This window comes from Pempheris klunzingeri, chromosome 19 (genome assembly GCF_042242105.1).
Source record: "Pempheris klunzingeri isolate RE-2024b chromosome 19, fPemKlu1.hap1, whole genome shotgun sequence".
Lineage (NCBI taxonomy): Eukaryota > Metazoa > Chordata > Actinopteri > Acropomatiformes > Pempheridae > Pempheris > Pempheris klunzingeri.
This window is the reverse complement of record NC_092030.1, coordinates 12,230,746-12,251,129: the sequence shown is the minus strand read 5'-3', so window position 1 is coordinate 12,251,129 and position 20,384 is coordinate 12,230,746. Positions and strand designations below refer to the sequence as shown.

At 40.5% G+C, this 20,384-nt stretch overlaps 1 protein-coding gene across 1 annotated transcript; it reads left to right on the top strand.

Moving 5' to 3' along the window:
• The first annotated feature begins 4,816 nt into the window (after window positions 1–4,816).
• arvcfa (ARVCF delta catenin family member a) lies at window positions 4,817–19,551 on the top strand. Its single transcript, XM_070850447.1, has 16 exons — window positions 4,817–4,900; window positions 8,474–8,650; window positions 10,079–10,695; window positions 11,996–12,474; window positions 12,562–12,745; window positions 12,848–12,965; window positions 13,408–13,576; window positions 14,691–14,708; window positions 14,860–14,931; window positions 15,852–15,979; window positions 16,545–16,695; window positions 16,793–16,985; window positions 17,282–17,393; window positions 17,669–17,756; window positions 19,136–19,212; window positions 19,459–19,551. Exons 1-16 carry the CDS (start codon window positions 4,880–4,882, stop codon window positions 19,549–19,551), a joined length of 2,697 nt encoding a protein of 898 aa, XP_070706548.1. The 5' UTR covers window positions 4,817–4,879.
• Window positions 19,552–20,384: the final 833 nt, after the last annotated feature.

The window sequence follows — 20,384 nt, the reverse complement described above, 5'->3', positions numbered from 1 at the left end:
GTTGGTATCACATGGAGTTTTTCATACTGGACTTTAAACAGGGCTCATGGCCTGGCTGACACTGTAACACTCCCTGCAGTCAGGGCAATCTGAGTCAAAGAACACATAAATGGCCTGCTGAGAGGTGGAAAATGTCTCACGGCCATGTGAGTCACAATTTATGTTGTCAGCAAGTATTGAAAGTCCATTTGATAAGCGACAGGTTTAGTTTAATTCCATGTTTCTGCATTTCTCTCAGAGAAGAACATTCCTCTGTATAGTCAGGTACACGGAGACCAAAAAAAAGCAATAGCCTACGATTTCTTTAAGTATGCCTGTGCGGTTATTTGTGAACAACACTGCACAAGTTACAGAGAAGATAAAGAGGAAAAGGAAGGAGAGAGAGCTACCCCAAGGCAGCAGAGAAATACATGATGTTATTTGAAAAACAAAATAAAATAAAAAAAAGAGGCTTGCTCAGCCAACCCACTACAACCTTTCATTAAATTTACAGGAGCGATAACTATAGTGTGCAGATCCTGTCTGGTTAATATTTTTTTTACGTGTCACACGTACATACAGACAAAAAACTCCTTGCAGGTCCTTGAGGTCCTGGAGGCTCTGTTATGGTGCATGTGAGATGTGTTTCTGGCATGGGTTAAGACTGCTGATGCCTTTAGAGAGAAAGGTAATATCAGTGAATATAAATGCTGTACGTGCTGAATAATCATTTTCATCCTATAGGGAGTCCTCTCCTGTCCTGGTACAAAGGCAGTTTTCCATCTCCATCTTCAGACCCTGAGTGGATGCTGCACAGTTTGATGAGCGGGATAATCATGTGGCCGTTACTCCATTCAGCAGATCTGAAATGTAGCTGAAAATAATGTGCAAGATTCTGGTGTGACACAGGGTAGAAATGATGCAAAATGCTTACTTACAAAGGATGCACCCATAAATGTCACTTCAAATAAGATGAGGGGGGCCACTGAAAAGACTGAACGCTGAACTAATCGGAATTCAAGGCCATACAATTAACACAGGATATCACTCTGTGTGAACAAGCATATGTTAGTCCGAGGCACATTCAGTGTGCGTTAATGAAGTCCACTTGAATTGGATGATGAATGCGCAGCAATATAAAGAATATGTAACTGCATGAACATGGTAGAATTTAAATCAGTCTATCAAAAGTCGCGCAAACTGAGAAGTAGAAAATATGAATGGGCAGTCAATGTGGCATTGCTCATGGATAAAACATGCACAATTGCAAAAACATCAAGGAAATGTAATTTTAAATCCAGAAATGCAGCAAATAGTAAAACGCTTAATAGTTTGGGATAAGACAAGTCATGACTTTGTGCCTTTCATGATACCAACACAGGGGGATGACAAAGGAAATGTTTGAAATCTACATGTAGTGGCTTTAAATTAAGGGACGCCCCGAACAGATCTGCTAAGTGTTGATATTGAATGATTCAGCAAAACCAAAAGTTCAGTGCCAACATTTTTAAAATGGTCACTTTTTAAGTGGCAACTAGAGTAATGTTGAGTGAAAGTAACTTTAGTAGCTACATATAGGACACACTGATGCATAGCTGACATGTGATATTGCAGAAGAAAATGGATGAGGTTTGACTTCCATGTATGGTGATTATACATGTGGCAGACAAAGATGAACATGAAGGCAGCTGGTGTGTCAGGATGCACAGTAGTGATGGTCCTTTGGGGCTGAAATCCAGAAGGGCCACTTAACTGGATGGACTAAGTAATGAGTTCACTGTTGGGGGGGGGGGGGGGGGGGGGGTTGGGGGGTGAAAATGTTAGAGCCTGCAGGGAAGACGCGTTGACGCACTGGAAGATGTCTGTGTATCAGGTGGATACAGACTCTTTGTATCACAGCAGCTCTTACTGTTGTTCCAGGAACGAAGCAGTTTCTGTAGAGATGATGTAAAAGTCCTTGAAGATAAATTTGTGGTTTAGACTCATATATTGTGTCTGTGTGCACAATCTATTGCTAAAGAGGAGAATGTAGGTGATGTGGTATCAGGAAAGGTTTAGATAGATAGATAGCAGCTTGAAAGTGGAAAGGGGCTCATAATGAATGAAAACATTCATTTTGGCTCACAGATCTATACAGCTGACAGACAGTAGTAGCTTGCTTCATCAGCCTTTATCTGACATGCACTTTTCACAGATGGTCTTATCTGGAGATTAAAAAATACATGTGGAAAAGTCGGAGGTTAGACTGTATGAAGAGTTTATAAGGCACTGATTTTACATCACAATCATCAAAACACCAAATGATGTATGATTTCATATTCTTCAACAAATGTGATCACTTGGTTAACCATTACTCTGACATTCTGTCCTTTGTTTATGCTTATACCAAAGTATTTCACCTTTTTTATAGCCAGCATGGTTCATTGGATGGAAATGGCAATTTTGGTCCAGACTGAAATACCTCAACAATTGAATATATTACCATGAAATATTGTAATTTATAATTTTGTGTTTGTTTGAATTCTAATGCCTTTGGTGGTCCCCTGTGTTTACCTTTGGTGCTATTATCAGGTTGACAGTTTTTGATTTTAGTGAAATATCTTTCCAAGTGATGATTGGCATAAATTCCTGGCTATGTTTACATGCTGTAACATTAAGTATAATACAATAAAAGTAAGATTACATCACACACACACACACACACACACACACACATCAGTCGTGTTTTGCAGTTGCAGTGAAGACATTTCCATCATTAGTTCATCCAAGGTAAAGTAAATTCTATACACACACACAATGACTTTGGCGACTTTACCTCTGGCACCATCATCAGGTTGACAGTTATTGGTTTTATTGACGTATCTTGCCAACTGACGATTGATTGATAAATGGTGATCGACTTTTATCAATGACATTAATGGCTCCCAGAAGGTGGTTTTAAATCGCTTTGAAGATCCCCTGACTTTTCCCTGGGCGTTACACTTGTGGTTTTGAGTGAAATATCTTGACAACTATTTAATGAATTTTCATGAAAATACATTCATGTCCCTCAGCTTCATGTTGGTATTTTCCTTTTGATTGAACTCGTATATTTTTCGAGTGTGGAGATGGAACAGTGGGGGAGCAATGAGGAGCAGTAATCATTTCTGGAACAAATGGATCCGTTTTCACACGTCAGTAATTCTTTCTAATGTGAACATTTGTTGTTGCTTTGATGTCTCTGAAGGGTTAAAGGTTATTTTTTAATTAGAGATGTCTCAAATATCACTTTGAGGGAGCCCTTAACTGATTTACTGATGACACATATCATTTATCTTATGATGTCTGAAACATCATGAAGTGTTACTTCCCCAGTGTCTGTTGCTACTTTACTGATATCTATATTCTAAACTGCATTATCAAGGAGGTATCATGCAGAGAAAGACATCACCAAGAAGGGAATAAAGTGAAAATCAGAAGAGGCTGATTGAGCCAAGGAGTTCTATGAACAAACCTTGAGAGTGCAAACGTGTTATCTTCAAAAATGACATTACAGTCTATTAGCAAAGTTTAGACAAACCAAGAGTAAAGAAACACCACAGAGGCGAGCAAGGATTTCTAAATGCTCCAAGATCAATGATATTGAGGGAGGCTCTTAAATCAATAAGAAAGATAGCTGATAGACAGCACAGTCTGTGGATGATAGACTAGTGCTATCTCAGTGTTGTCAAGTTTTCTGATGGCATATTGGAAGATGTCCTGGACTGAGGAAGCAAGGAAGACACTGACTTTATTATGAGCTTTTTTAGACAAGTGGAGCGGTGGAATTTGTCTCAGTTCATCAGCTGTGATTATTTCAGACCACTTCCGCTGATCTTAGACTCCTTTGAAAATGATGCAATTCCTGTTACATCGAAAAAGAGCCAGAAGCTCACAAAAGACAACTACAGTGAGTAAAGCTGCATTTTATAGCGCCGACATCTAAAAAGACAGGTGGGGCACTTACCTACCTTGCTTGCAGGAGATTTATAAAAAAAAAATCTTTTTTTTGTTTTATTTTTATGCTTCTACCAAATGACAAAGAATTGAGCAGGTGCTGAATGAAGATTCGTGGACAGACAGTGATGGCTGGTAAAAAGGGGCTTGATTTGTTGGGTACAATTTGCACAGCAAAGCTATTTGTTCAGTATGGAGTGTGTCTTTCTGCCTGGTGCTGCATACAGTGTTTACGCACCTTCCCATCCCTCCTTTCCCCCCATCCCTCGCCCTTTATTATGCTTCACATGGGTGACATAGGGCTGAACAAGTGCGGGCTGCTCTGTGCTCCAGCTGCATCTGCTTGTGAGCCCACGGGGAATGGTGTGTGTGTGTGTGTGTGTGTGTGTTCTGCCTGTGCACCAGGGCTGCCAGAAAATATGGGTAGAGCACAGGGATTGCAGGGATCTGCACTTACCTAAGCCATTCACAGGCTCAGCATCACACAGTTGATTCAGCACCTTGCTAATAGCGCACACATTAACTGCAGCACACATCAGAAGAGCGCAGTGATGAGGGAGAGAGCCTGGCGTTCACTGCTTCTTAGTGTGTGTGTGTGTGTGTGTGTGTGTGTGTGTGAGGGAACGTCTGTGTTGAGCAAATGTGTGCATGGTGCGTCTAGTGTGTGTTTGTGAGAAAGAGAAATAGAGGCAGAGAGAGAGTGAGAGAGATAGAGAGAGAGAGAGAGGGAGAGAGGGAGAGGGAGAGGGAGAGAGAGAGAACGGACGTGTGTTAGTGAGAGCAGGGAGGAAGGATGGCTGCTCATGTTTGAACTGCCTCAAATGCTCAAAGGAAGAGTCAAGGCAAAAATTCAGCAGAGAAACAGACGTCTCACTGGGGGACGCATCTTGTTCATCATTTGTGGGGAAGCAGAAAAGATTTGGCAATGCCTGCTGAAGTGAAAGAGGTAAGTGTGTGGTGGAATGGCTCTATTTGCTCTGTACCCTCCCTCTTTTTTTTGCCTATCAGTTTTTTTTTCTTTCTGCAGAGAACTGTAGCCCTCCACAGCTTTGCGTTCTGCCTCTGTAATGATGAATGAAGGAAGCATCAGTCGCTTCACCTCCTTGCCTCTCGCTGCTGTTCGGTGCAGTCTCCTTGTGTGCATGGGGACATGATGCTAACATTTTCATCAAGTGTGTGTATGTGTGTGTGTGTGTGTGTGTGCATGTCTGTGTGTGTGTGTGTGTGTGTGTGTGTGTGTGCACGCACATGGCTGTGCATGTGTGCAAATGCATAGGCAAGCTTATAAGGGGGATCATCTTTGATTGCATTATGAAGAGAGGTTGTCCCTCCAGGGGGGAAATGCTGCACACACTCTGGTAAGTGTATTGCCATGATGTATCAGAGAGACATTAAATCTGACCATGCAGCATTTAACTATTTAAGGATCAGAGCACAACCAGGAGTGAGATGAGGCTCCAAACTGAAACTTCGGGAATTAATATCTTTTTTCTTGGCCTGTCATTTGCGGTATTTTCTCTAAATAGACCAGCCTGCTTGAATTATGTCTGAACAAGATCCTCTGCATAATAGACAATTGTGCCTCTGCAGGAAACAAATCTTAAATAAGAAGAGTTTTTTAATGCATCTGTCATTTCTGTGCTATTTCGATTCACAACGTTCTGTGACACATTCTGTAAATTTGCAGTGACCAATATGAGCATCACTGATTCAACAGATAGTGGAGGGCAGATGAGTTGTGACAAAGTTGTGACTAATGTCTTCTGACATCAGTGGGCTGATGTCATGTTTTATTATCCAGTGGAAGCATTACTCTTTCAATACCACAGTTTGATGAATACGAACTGCCTGTTAAAGCTTATCTATTCTCAAGTTTGGTCACTACAAAATGACTTTGCCCCACTGATTTGATTGCAAATCAAGACTGCCCATTTTTCAAATCACATTTTCTTCCTGAAATGGATTTGTGACAAGTTTGAATCATGGCTTGTGCCTGTTGTGCCCTTGAGCTGGTCACCAAAATCTGAACTCACTCAGCATTAGATCAGGCTCTGTGTCTCCCAAAATAATACCCTGGCTGCAGCTGGCCTCAATACTGAGAGTTGACGGGAACAAGATGCTAATCATGTCATTCTGTCTCCTGCATCGCTGCACCTAACATCTATATACCATACCTCGTTTTTTTTTTTGAAGCAAAGTCAAATTCAGAACCATCATCCCGACCTATTTGGCTCTGTGAGCACACTTAGTTAGTGATGGTGCAGTGAGTTATTTAAATGAGCTTTGACTCACAGAGCCTGGCCTTCCTTGGGGCTGGAATCAGACGGGGACAGCACACAGGCCCCTGTCCAGCCTATTATCGTCCTCCAAATCCTTAATCAAGCTGTCTGTAGAGGACAGTAGTACCCCATCTGTCTTTTGGCCAGGCGTTCATTTATGCTGCCTAACAATATCCAATCAGCATCCCCCAGAGGTGTCCAAGCCGGGATCGTCTCCCTGCTGCCCATTTCTCCTGTGTGACCCTTTCATCTCCTCGTCCCTGTGACACACTTTGTACATCAGGGTGCATGTACATGATACGAGGGGCTCTTGTGTTTGGTGAGGTGTTTGAAAAGCGAATCAAGCTCTCTCCCTCCACATTCAGTCTGCTGCTCACTGCAGCCTGATTTAATGCAGTGGAGTTGAGTTCTCAGCACTTGTTCGGTGTAATGCCGCAGCCTCAGAAAGAAGAGAGTTCAGGGAGATTTAACAGCTTATTTGGTTTTTCTTATCTCAGTAGATCATTCAAGCGTATTGTGTCCGTGCTACTGAGTGATAAATATCAGGTGACATTATGTGCATTTGTGTCATATTTCGCCATGTGAAAATTGATCCTAAATGATAGTGGAATTTGTTCTCTCCACAATGAAACGTTTCAATTATAGCGCTTAATGTTTTGATAGGCTGCTTGTGTTATTATTATATGTTCTACATTTCAGAGAAATTCAACTGCTGCAATCAGAAGGCCTTCAATACTGAAAAAAATGTATCAGGTCATCAGATATTGATGGAGATCATTAGAGCAGTGAAGCAAATGCTTGTACATACACTGAAATGAATGTGGAGTTTGGGAGAAAATCAGCATAAAATGTGTTTACAGTCAAGTATTGCCTCCAGTTCTTTCTCAGACCAAGATGCTGAATAATTAATCCACTCTGGTTAATGAAACATTTTGTTGAAAAGAATGGAGAATTTAAGTCCTACTTGAAGTAAACAAGTGTAAATTGCAGAAATATCCACATGTTCTACCGGAGCAGCAGCTGGGTTATTGATTCAAGAGTCAGTGGTGGTAAATCAGGAGTCACACCAAATAACTTGGCAGTCACTGACTGCTCACATCCAATCCTATTATATTGTTGCTGTATTCTGTCAAGGGTGTCCTTTTCTACATGATTACATAACACAATGGGGAGTGTCAACATCTGTTAAGAGGGATTAAAGCAAAACATATGTCTATGAAATGGCCAATTTTAGCAAATAATTGAAGGAACTTATATATCATTTTGGCCGATTCAGACAATAATACATATATTTCATTTCATCTCCTGTATGATGTTTTTGTCAGTCGAACCTACTGAACTGTAACTGAGATGCCCAGTGCAGATGGAAACACTGCTTTACTCCATCCTGATTTATTACCAAACACTGCTCTCTTTGTAATTACTTTTTGTCACCTCTTTTTTACGCTACAGTCTGAACCGTGAAAGCCTCCCTGTTCGATCTTGTCTGCCAGTTTTTGTCCAGATCAAAACAAATAAATCTGCTGCCTGAAATCATTTCAAAAGTTTCAACAAGTGCACAGGAAGCTGGATGATTTCATTTAAAATTTTGCTTGTAGCAAATTTAAACAGGACTTGCCTACTAAGGCCAAAAATAGATGAAAGAAGACGCCGGTGCACATGTAATTAAGACATCAATCAAACATGCACATATCAAATGATTCTAGTATATAAGGAATGAATTCTACTTGTTATACCAATACTTTAAAACAATTATTATCTGATAGAGAAAAGCTATCCAAGTCTGCACAAAAAGATAAGTAAGTGGTAAGTGGTATCACTCATCCTCTATTATATCCCTCAGTATTTCTTTTTTGCTGCCATCACATGATCACAAGCAGAACTGCTTTGCACCAGTTTGACTATTGTTTTTCTATGGACAGATCCATTTAGATTGCTGCTCACCAGAGGGCCTAAACACACAGAGAATGTCTCTCATTTCCCAGACATGTATTAGTCTAATTTGAAAATAAGTCTGTTTGTTGGCATTTTTCATCATGTTTCACATTATACAAATTGTATTATAGGAAATAAGTTGCATTAAGTGCAGCTCCCTTATCATGTGGAGACGGCCTTAACGACATAGTGTGCTGCCATGATGTTGGATAATATAAACATTATGCACATAATAATACACAAATGATGCTGAACTAATGCAGAGAAGTGACAGTGCCTTACTCATTTCTGTCTGTGTGGTTTAGGAGCAGAATTCAGAATTGCCTCCCCCACTAACTTTGTCCCAGGAGGCTAAAGAGTCGACTCTGGATAACCCATCCGCCAATGACGAACTGGACACGCCCACCTCCATCGCCTCTGTGATGACCTCAACCAATGAAAGCTCCACAGAGACCGACACCCCGCAGCAGACAGACACTGAGGTTCATAGCTTCATGTTTGGTCACATTCATAACCCACTGAACAGTTTATTTTAACAAAGTTTTGAATCATTTAATGAGCTCCAAAAGAAATAAAGAAAGCTTTTCCTCCATTTTTATACAGCTTTTGAACGTATAGCTTAAGTTGGCATGTTTTTTTTTCTATGGCTTCCTAAAATAAGTCTTAGGAATGAGAAAACAGAAGATCTACAAAATATAAGCAGCCAGCAAAAGACACATGGGAAGGTATCTTAAATAGTTTGCTTTGGTTTTACATTTGATGAGACGTAAAAGAAGACATTAAAATCTTTTCAAGTTCTTCAGGTTATTTTTACGCAGCATGCAATTTTCTTTTATGTGCCACTTCCGTGACTCCATAGATTCTCTTGAAACTTCTTCTGTTAAAGGAGAAGAGGAATTACTTTTTATTTAACCCCTTAAAGATTTTTTCCCATTGTGTTTATTGTTATTTTAGATTTACTCACGCACATGCCTACAATACACTTACACACAGGATCTATAGACATTAATGGAGAAATGGCAGAGTAATGGGGCAGCTGCATAGCATAGCACAGATAGGGGTTTGGTGCCTTGCTCAAGGTGAACTGGCACCTCTTGGCAGATCCCAAACCATGATCCTATGGACATATATGCATCCTACAGAAAATTTTCCATAGCCTCGTAACACACACAGAAAACAATCACCTGAGGTACCTCATATAAATCTGGACACCTGAAACTCCTGCATGATCCATCTAAGACCCTGTAAAGCTCTCCTCACAGACGGGGCTACAGCACTCAGTTTCAGTTTCACTAACAGGCAGAGAAAGAAATTCCCCTCTGGGGTAATGTTACCATGAAAATTGATGCAATTAGGTTCTGCTTCATTGAGCTGCTACATATTTACATATTTTTGTGATTTAAATAATTTTGCTCACACGCTGCTAAAAGAAAGAGTTAAAATCAAAATCACTTGTCCAAACAAGACAATTAAATTTCCAGCAATTTACTCTGCTTCTAAACAGTGGCTGGACCTTAAGTTGTTTCATCAGAGTCCAATCTAAACTCATTTTCAACAAGGGGAATTCATTAGTCTTTGGCAGGAAAGAAGAATTCATTATTTACTGGTGGCTCAGAAAGCCAGGGAAGTGCAGAGATGATGATGATTGATCATCGCAATGAGAAATGAGCTGGGGTGGCCTGCACACTTTGGATGGGAGTTCAACACACTGTGGGTATCAGAAACATTTTGGGTCTATTTTAAGTAAATTAAGACCAAATAGTTCCTGCCTGACCGCTAACACACCAATTTGGTGGCATTTAATCAGAGAGAGGAAACCTGAGACCTTTCAGACAAATAGGATTTTAAAGATGAACAGAGATTCTGATTAGACTGGAGAGATAATACTTGTGGTACATCAATCCTTTTAGGAGTCCAAGGCCGTGGAACAAGAGGGTGAACAGGCTACCAGTGAGACCCAAGAGTCCTCAGAAACACAGCAGGAGAATTTCCAGACATTAGACACACCTGATCTCACACCAACTCCAGAAGTTCAAGATAACACTCCAACTGAGCAACCTATTCCTGAAGCAAACATTGAACCCTCTGAGTTTGTTACACCGACCACAACGACCAGCAGCACCATTACAGCACTCCCACAACCTGAGGTGATACCGCAGTCTGGGGAACCTCAGCCGGTGAACCCAGACAGGCAGAGCAGAGTTTACACCCTCCCCGACAGCTACAGAGGCATCGGGGGTGAGTTATGTGCTGGGTATGGAAGCCTGTCCCGCGCTACCCTCCACAGCTACTGGCCTGCCAAGAGCTTCCAGCCTGGGGCTCACTACACCTTACCCTTCCTCAGGGACAGCTACGCTCCCGCAGGCCTCAGCAGCCAGACAGAGGAGGATGGCCTCAGTGAACGGGGAGAAAACCCTTTGGACATGAAGTCTGACCACCCAGCTGCCAGTTATCCAACACTGGGTGGAATCCACCAGTTCAGGCCAATTACCACCATGGAGCTCCTCAGGGAGCCCTCTAGAACCAGGTAAGAGGGTGGTGATACATTGGATCAAACTTTATTGATCCCACAGGGGAAATTGTATAGCAGTAAATGAGTTTCAAAGACTCTTGTGGTTTTCATGGCACCTAGATGTAGGGTCAAATACAGATCAGTTCCCTCATGTACTCAGACACTCACATTGAAATGCGTTGCTTTGTCCCTCAGTCACTAAAAATACACTGAAAAATCAGTTTTAAAATGTATCTTCATGCAAAAGAAAGCAGACGGGAGGGTAAAGGATGCTCAGATGGTATCACTGACATAATCAATATGGTCCCTCATAATAAAATCACCTTTAACAAAGGCTTCTAGACAACCACTAGAAAGTGCACCTTTGACAACAGGATGTCATCATTATAACACTATTACAACAGATATTACATGGGAGATAAATGTAGCCAGATGCCTTGAAACCAAACCAATTTAACTCTGTGTTGTACCATAACAAGTTATATTTTACTTTTATTTATATTTAAATAATTTAGTAATGACAGTGAAATGAAGAATGAAAATATGCATAATGCAAAAAAACATACTAAAATTAACGTTTTTTCCTCATGTCGTGCCAAATTTGCCTAATAATCCTACTGAGTTGCCATTTTGTTTTAAAATCTGACATGTGGACAGAGATTCAATAAATTCAGAATAGCATGTAAAAGAACAGATAAAAAAATTAAAGAAAGGGAAAGAGTTTGAGAATGTGTGTAGTGCTATGTGCAACCACAGTAACAACCACATCCAAACAAACACTCTTTCACAGAGGATCTGCTGTGATAGTAATAAAGATTAAACTCATACAGACCTGTGAGTCAGCCTGGACAATAGAAAGACAGATGGACAATAGCTAAGTAGCAGCTGGTATCAATCCGGGATGGCAGCCTGCTGCAAAGTCGATAACTAAGGAGATTCTCTTATTGCCTGCCAGTAGAAAATATAAAGCGACAGAAGTGTTTACAGAAGATACAAGCAACTCACTTATGCTGTTAAACTCACTGAAGCCTAGTTTATTAGACAAATGCCATCCAAACTGTTTCATTTAACCTGTGAATATAAAAGGACTAGTTCAGTGTTTTGGGATATAAGTTTATTATTCCATGCTGATAATTGGATGAGGAGATCAATACCATTCTCATACCTATGTGGAGACAGGAGATGGTTAATATAGCTTAGCATGAAGTAGAGGGAAGCAACTAGATTGGCTCTGTCCAAAGGAGTCTTTTTGTCTTTGGTGGTTGGTTTTTGTCCTGATCCCAACATGCATGCATGACTTTCTCCGTCTCTTCAGAGGTGGCTATGATGACGCCTTTATGGCCCAACTGGAGAGCAACCTGAATCCTTTCTTCCAGGCCATGTGCCGAGCACAGACACTCCAGTTCCCCCACAAACGCAACAGCATGGTCAGCCTGGACAGCATCCGCAGAGACCCCCGCTGGAGAGACCCCAACCTGCAGGAGGTAATCTCGATGCTCAGCCACCCAATGGACCCAGTCAAGTCCAATGCAGCCGCCTATTTGCAGCACCTGTGTTATGAGAACGACCGCATCAAGCAGGAGGTGCGCCAGCTGAATGGGGTGCCGATCTTGGTGGAATTACTGGATCATCCTAAAGCTGAGGTCCACCGCAAGGCGTGTGGCGCTTTGCGCAACATATCCTACGGAAAAGATCATAATAACAAAATGGCCATCAAGAACTGTGATGGCATCCAAGCTTTAGTCAGGCTACTGAGGAAGTCTAGCAGCATGGAGGTCAAAGAGTTAGCCACAGGTACAGCTCAATTCCTGACTCTCCCTGGTACCATTACCTGCAACTTCTCCTTTTATTTCTACAGCTTCTGAATTCTTTCCCCTGCAGGCACTTTGTGGAACCTCTCTTCACATGAGCCACTGAAGATGATGGTCATAAACAGCGGGCTTCAAACACTAACCGATGAGATCATCATCCCACACTCAGGCTGGAGGAGAGACTCAGTCGACCCCTCCAAACTGCTGAGTGCTGAGTGGACCACAGTCTTCAAGAACACCTCTGGATGTCTGAGGTAACCTTTGCTACGCTCTTGGAACAAATGACACTAGGTACTAAAAGCTGGCTTGTGATGGGCAGAGTTCTCGCAGCTTTGCTAACAAGGTTGTTTCTGCAGGAACGTCAGCTCAGACGGGGCAGAGGCTCGACAGAGGCTGAGGGAGTGTGAGGGGCTGGTGGATGCGCTCCTTCATGCCCTTCAGTCAGCTGTTGTCAACAAAGACACTGACAATAAGGTCGCTGAAGTCATCACACTGACTTGAATTTAGAGACTGAACATTCTGAACATCTTATCATTTATTAAAGCCATTATAGGTAGAATTTTGATTATGGCATCTTTCACATCCTGATAGCCTAAGTTTTTGTTTGTAGAAAAAAGACATAATCTTAAACATAAGCATAAATGCTGTTTAATGAGACTGTTGTTTAAAGACTATGTTGTAATAAAGAGTTGGAATTGATTTTTTTCCTAAGAGGTGCAACCTATTTACTGATTTAACATCACATTCAAGTCCAAGTCTGTACACATTTGCATTTGATTGTCAGAATTCTGATTTTGAAAAATCACTGAACTGAACCGAGGAATTGGTCAGTGTAAACATCTGTATGATTGTACCTGTAACAGCTGTATCGTGCCTACTTTGTGATGGAAATCTTGTGTTATTGTCCTCCATTTAGTCCGTGGAGAACTGTGTCTGCATCCTGCGAAACCTGTCCTATCACGTTCATAAAGAAATATCAGGGATGGAACGATTTCAGGAACCCAATGCCAGTCACCTGATGAAGTCAGTTGGACACCAGAAGAAGAAGAATGAGCCTGACTGTTTCGGCGGGAAAAGACCCAAAGGTCAGCAGGCCATGATGACATCACAATAATCATTACTGGTTGATTTATTTCAGTTTTGGTTCTGACTGAAAAAATGTTTTTTTGTCTCTGATCTGTATAACAACTTTCATTCCTTTTCTCAGGTTGATTCATTTGCTCAGTGACAATTCAAAACCCATGTGTGGGGACATCTACTGTATCTTAGTGTTTCTCATACTAGAGAAGACACCTGTACCAATTAAAGCTGCAAATTAAGACTTTACTTGAGATTACAGTCTGAAAGGGGCTTAAAATAGCAACGTTTCTGCAGCTCAGACTACCAAAACAGATGCACTGATTTCTCAAGCACTGAGTCATTTACTGAAGGTTTTGTAGTGTATGAATGTAAACTATTGTAAACTTATTTTATTCATTCTTCGTGCTTTTTCCTTCTTCGTCTCCTCCCATTGCAGTCCACATATATTCTGAAATTTTCACTAGGATCGATTTCCTTAATCGACACTTAATCTAGATATATAAGATTTTATATCTAGATTAAGTGTCGATTAAGGAGTGTAACAAGTGTATCTATAAACCACCCACTTTGTCTGTTTGAAATTTCTCATTTACTTCCATCATGTCTTGGCTTCAAGCATGAGTTTCACATTGAAAGCGTGAATATTTCATAACCCGACACATGCAGGAGCTGATGATATATTTTGCTCTGCGGGAGGATAGCAGCGTCCAAAATTGAAAAGGCTTCTTTGTACTTTGTTACATCAGTTATGTGATTTTGATTTAACAAGCTAGAAGGGTTTTAAGCTGTGAAAACTTTTGGTATCACCCATATAAGCCAATAGTTACACCACATCTGATATACGGTAAATAACATGCTGCAACAGTTTGTGCTTCAGGAAGCTTAATGGAGGAGCAGTGATGAGTTTAAGTTTTATGGCTATCCACCAATGCCAGCCTTTCAGCCAATTGTGTGAAAACTGGCAAATGCCACGTTGAGCCAAACATTAGCTTGATACTGTCAGTCCCCATATGTCTCACCACATGGAGGAGCTCTGTGTTTTTTGCTGCTGATTCCTTTTCCAACATAATCAAGTCTTTGACAATCTTTCTTCTTTTCCCCTTGAACTGTATTCATCAGAGGAGTGGTTCAATCAAGGTCAGTCTGCTTGGTACTCCAGGTTCATTTCATGGCAGTAGTATTGTGACTCAATACCACATTAAAAGTTGCTGGCATTATCTGTTGGTGTATTAATTTAATGAAAACTGGTGTTTGTGTTTGTGCGCATGTACGTATCTGTCATGTACAGGTTGGAAAAATGGATTTTTGGACAGAAAATACGGCACATTGGATTTACCAAAACGTACAGAACAAATGAAAGGTATAAACTTGAAAAAAGTAATGGCCCCTTCACAAAAAACATCGCATTTCTATGTCAGTATAAATACTAATACTGACTGCAGGATGATGTACAGTGACATTTGGAAATAAGGAAGCTACACATTAGACTTATTGCTATGATCATCATCACCATCATCATGCAGGATTTATCATTGTCATCACCATCATCATACAGCAACGTAATCAAGAATCAGTACCTGCTTTCTGTGCTGTTTGCTTTGTATGCATGATGCTGGCATGGCCTGAAAGCGAATTCATTTAAATGCAAAGCCACACATCAGCACCTGCACCACTTGAGGTAACTTTCATTACTAAAACAAAATAACCCACCAAGTGAAAGACAGCTCACATTTTTATCTGGACAAATCTAGAAGAAGAACATTTCCTCTGGCAGGTACTGGATGACCCACAGACACCGATAAATCTTTATTTGGTAAAACTATTTTTCCTTTTTGTATATTATATTAATAGTACTGTAGCGCTGAGTTCTGTATATGGGGATCTGGCTGCTGTTAGAACAGAGATCAGAAGTAAACTCAAGCCTCCCACACTCCAGCCAGTGAATGCGATTCAGAATGACAAGCATGTCCTGGGTTAGCTTGATACAACTTGTCAGCCGCCCAGTAGCCTCCACTCGCTTAGTACAAAAAAATCTCTGCAGGAGTCTGGCAGAGTTGTAATTTTCTTGCGTAGTTTCATTTAATTCATCTATATGTTTTTCTTCGGCCTTGACCTAACTCAGATAGGTGAAACTGTGGGACAACATTAACAAATTTGATTTGGAGACTTAAAGATAATTCTTAAAGACACAGTGCCATCATTTACGTCTACCGATGGCCACACTGGAACTTTGTCATCGCTTGAGTCTCATAATTGACTTCCTCTGCTTTTCTGTTAAAGGGTTGGAGCTCCTGTACCAGCCAGAGGTGGTGAGGCTCTACCTCTCTCTACTCACCTGCAGTCACAACCACAACACCCTGGAGGCAGCCGCAGGGGCGCTGCAGAACCTCTCTGCAGGACACTGGGCTGTGAGTGGATGGAGTAGTTGCTAGTTATTTCTTACACTTGTGACTTCACACAGGGGTTGTTAACTGTGTTAACTGTGTTCCTTGGCTTTTTGGGTTTCTGGGGCTACATCAATGCTCAATTTGTTCAGAAGGAGGGGGGTGTGGGGTTCACCATCCTAATCTAATTGCACTCTCTAGATTGACATCAGTCTGCATGATCAAAAATCACTTTTACTACTATGTACCCCAAGCTGATCCATAGGCCTGTCAAATAATGTGATTTGCTAATTTATACAGTGCAATGAGTGTCACTATGATTTAAGGACAACTCGAAGTCGGCACTCTGATTAAAGAAGGAGTTTGAAAATATGTAGATCTGTAGAAGAGAGCAGTTTAGAGAGTAGAATTTAGTTCTTAATCACTGTATAGTTGACAATTTATTTTATAGTGTACTTGTAATGATATGACTGGTTTTATAAAAAAAAAAAAAAGAGTGAAAAATGAGTGGGTAGTAAGGAGAATCACAGATAGTGACAGACAGTCCCTGAAACATCAGCTGTTATATATCTTGTGTTTCCTCCTGCAGTGGTCCAGCTACATTCGGGCCACAGTGAGAAAAGAAAAAGGGCTCCCTATTCTGGTGGAGCTGCTGCGCTCTGATGTGGACAAAGTGGTGCGAGCTGTGGCTATTGCTCTTCGCAACCTGGCAATGGACAGGAGGAATAAAGACCTTATAGGTATGGGGGCTTGGACTGTAACTCCCATTTACATACACATGGCTCTACACCTGCACGCTTGTGCTTCTTTTGCTATGCTTTCTCTCTGTCATTACAGGGAGCTATGCTTTGAGGGACCTTGTCGGTAACCTGCCATGTGGGCAGCAGCACCCGGCAAAGAATCTTGATGGAGATACGGTGGTGTCTATTCTGAACACTATCCATGAGATCATCACAGATAGCCCAGAGAATGCCCGAGCGCTCATACAGGGTCATGCTGTGCAGAAACTGGTGGCCATCAACAAGTCAAGGTATTTAAATACACCAAAATAAACTGCACAATAAAGAGGAAAATGGCTAAAAAAATATTAGTCTTCTTTCAAAATAAGAAAAACAAATACAGACGAAGCTGCATTGGTGTAATGGTATTTCTTGCTGCAACTGCTTAATATCTTTTTATACTTTTGACATAGCCTCATCGCAATAACGTATGATATTATAAGCATCATATCCCTGGGCAATCCGAAATAGATTTTAGTCATCAGGACAGTTTTGTCTTGGAGCTATCATCTGTCGTTTGCCACAGTGTCTAATGATTTGTTGTCAGCCAATCGGCACGGGAGACCAAGGCGGCTTCCCATGTGCTGCAGACAATATGGGCCTACAAGGACCTGAGAAACATGTTGAACAAGGCAGGTTGGAACAAGAGCCACTTTAAGGTATTTCTTACTATTTCCTGACATTTAAAACAGAATCTGCGTGTGTAGGCCACTGAGCAGGACACAAAATTGTGTGAGGTGTAAAAAGGATCGATGAATTTAAGAGTTTAGTCTCCTGTTGCATCCAACTCATGAAGAAAAATGAAAAATGTGTTACTGTCCAAGACTCAGTGCTAATCAAAACTAATGTAATGCCCTTTTTATAAAATTAAAACAACAAGGAAAGATAAATTCTGTTTGTCATCCAGTAACGTAATCCTTTTTGCCCTTTAAAGCCACCAACTGCCGGAGTGACTAAAAAATCCAAGAGTGGAAAACAAGGCAGCGATGACATCACCTTGCCTCTCATGGACAAAAACCAAGGTCAGCAAATCATTGCATGCATTCCCTCTGCAAATATTATTAAACCATCATCTAAATGAGAAAAGTGTCCTCTAGCTCAGGGTAGAAGAATTGCTTTTAAACATACTGTGGTTCTTGTCATTCCAGGGACAAAGAAATGGCCATTTTCAGTCCCAGACCATATTCTTCTGAAACATAGCCTTAAACCAACGATGTGCTGCCAAGGTTATCAGTGCACAGACTTGGCTTATTAGCCTGAACAGTCTCTCCCAGAGGCAGGGCAAGCTCACGCATCACCAGTCACATTTCATTTGAACATTATTCCAAAAAGGGCACCCAATTTCCCACGTCAAGAGCGACCCCTAGCTTTGTACTAAAACAGGGGTTTTCTCTTCAGGCTTCCTTATGAATTATGAGCATAACTTAAACAAGATTTGAAATATAAATTGGAGGGGAATTGATATAAACTACTCTCAGTGAATTATTTAATGGCATTTCCCCTTTTTTTCTCTTGCTGTTTCAGTCTACATGAACAGAGGTGTCCTTTTGAAAATTCACTTGAAAGGTCAATAGGTGCACACTATGTATCATCAGGCTATATCTGCAGTATACATATTTCAATACATACATATTGAAACGAGTGACTATGTGGAATATTTTGAAGTTCTTTATTAAGGCTCAACACACTAAACGATTCATTGTTGAAATTACTTTTCAAGCAAACATTCATTTGTTCCAGCCAATGTGAACTGCTTCTATTTATTTTCTTTTTTTTTCAGGTTGTTTATTCTAATTTGGTTTGGGGCTGATGGGTAGAATACATAGCACATTTGTAATGATATGGTTTTACAGTGAAATGTTTCAGAAAAAGATGTTTGGGGTAAAGTGATAGAAGTGAGTGATAGAAGTAGAAGAGCAGCATTCCTCTAAAAACCAAGGACACAGATACAAGGAAAAGAAATGCAGCCACATGTATTGACTACACAGTCTTGTCAACCTCTGACTAAAAGCTATGAAGCCAGGCCTTTTTTTTTTACCTCTCTCATTTAAATTTATTAGAATAGAATTTAAGTTTATGGTTAGCTAGTTACAAGATTAACTAAATGTCTAGCTAACATCTTAATCAACATCCAGCTCACTGACAGGTCCTATAAATGAACCTGTTTGTGGCGAAATGTTCTTGGATACAGGGGAACCCATTTTTCTTTTCTTTGTTTCTTTATTTTAGATAGTGTTATTCTAAAATGACTGAACTCCCAATTTCCAAACTCATCACAAGGGTTTCCCTAGAAATTGATTTACATCCGTTCCTCTTCTCTCCTCATATATTTCCCAGACTCTCCTTGCTACATCTTTGCCATAAGGTCTACTGCCAAAATGATTGTAATTTTCCCTTGCAGATGTATATTCCACCTTAGAGCCAAATGATAGAGTTGGAGATGGAAAAGCACCTGTTGTGGAAAGAGACGCCCTCCAGGTAATCTGTCATTTGAATATAATAATACATCTAAAACATTTTGTGACAGCAGAGAGAAGTTGTTTTGCTTATTTCCTTATTCAATAAAATTGACTTCATTATGGTATGGAAGAGAAGCAGATAAGGTACCACTTTTGTTTTGCAGGATTTTGTTTAAAAGGATTATTCTTTCTCGAGATTTGTGTTTGTAACTGTCACTGTAACTGGTTTGTCATGCATATTGACTCATGTATATTCTTGACCCAGGCGATAAGTGAGAGAAAACACTTCATCAGAGCTGGCAGGCCTGCAGTGGGCCTCATGGATAACAAACCTCCACCACTGGACTCCTGGGTGTAAACATGACAACACGGCCAGTCGAGCTGCTTAAATCCTGCAGAGACACTTTACATAGGTGAAATATGGATTTGTGCCATTTGGTCATTCTTGTACAGACAGAGAAACAGATTCAGTTAAAAAAAAAAATTCCTTTGTTTACAGGAAATAACGTGCCAAACATTTACATGTATTTATTATGGAGATTATTTGCAAATAGATTTGATGATTTTGTCACTTAGGATCATATACTGTCTGTCTGAAGCTCAAAATGGATTACGTATGGCATTTGAAGTAGCCTAAATATGCAAACTATGGTGAGTCATGATTCCAAAGAATATATGACATGTACAATGACTTTTACTACTACGCAGGTATACGATAATGATACTTCTAGTTTGTCAAGCTATCAAGGCCTAAATTGACATCTGTTGTTGTTTATGCCCATGGATTCTGGGCTGAAGATTATTCCAATATAATATAATTTTAAAGATATTTTTGGACGGTGCTTGCGATAATTAGGATCTGGGCTGTCATTGGCCTAGTCTTCAAAAATAAACCAATTATTTGGACTTTTACGGCCATTAGCAAATCCTCTCTGTTCCATTTGTTTCGTGATAGGCAACATGGGATTGTAAATGTGTAACAAAGGACTGTTAATATTCTAAACGAAGGTATTTATATTGTAATATTTATTGTAATACCAATGTTATTAATTATCATTGATGTGTATTAGCTAATACCGGTAAGTGATACTACATTCAATACAACTCTGCTTTGCAGTGGTCCTTTTTGCATTGCGATGTTGAATGAAAATAAACGATGTGCATAATTTCTCATTTTTATTTTATGCCCTC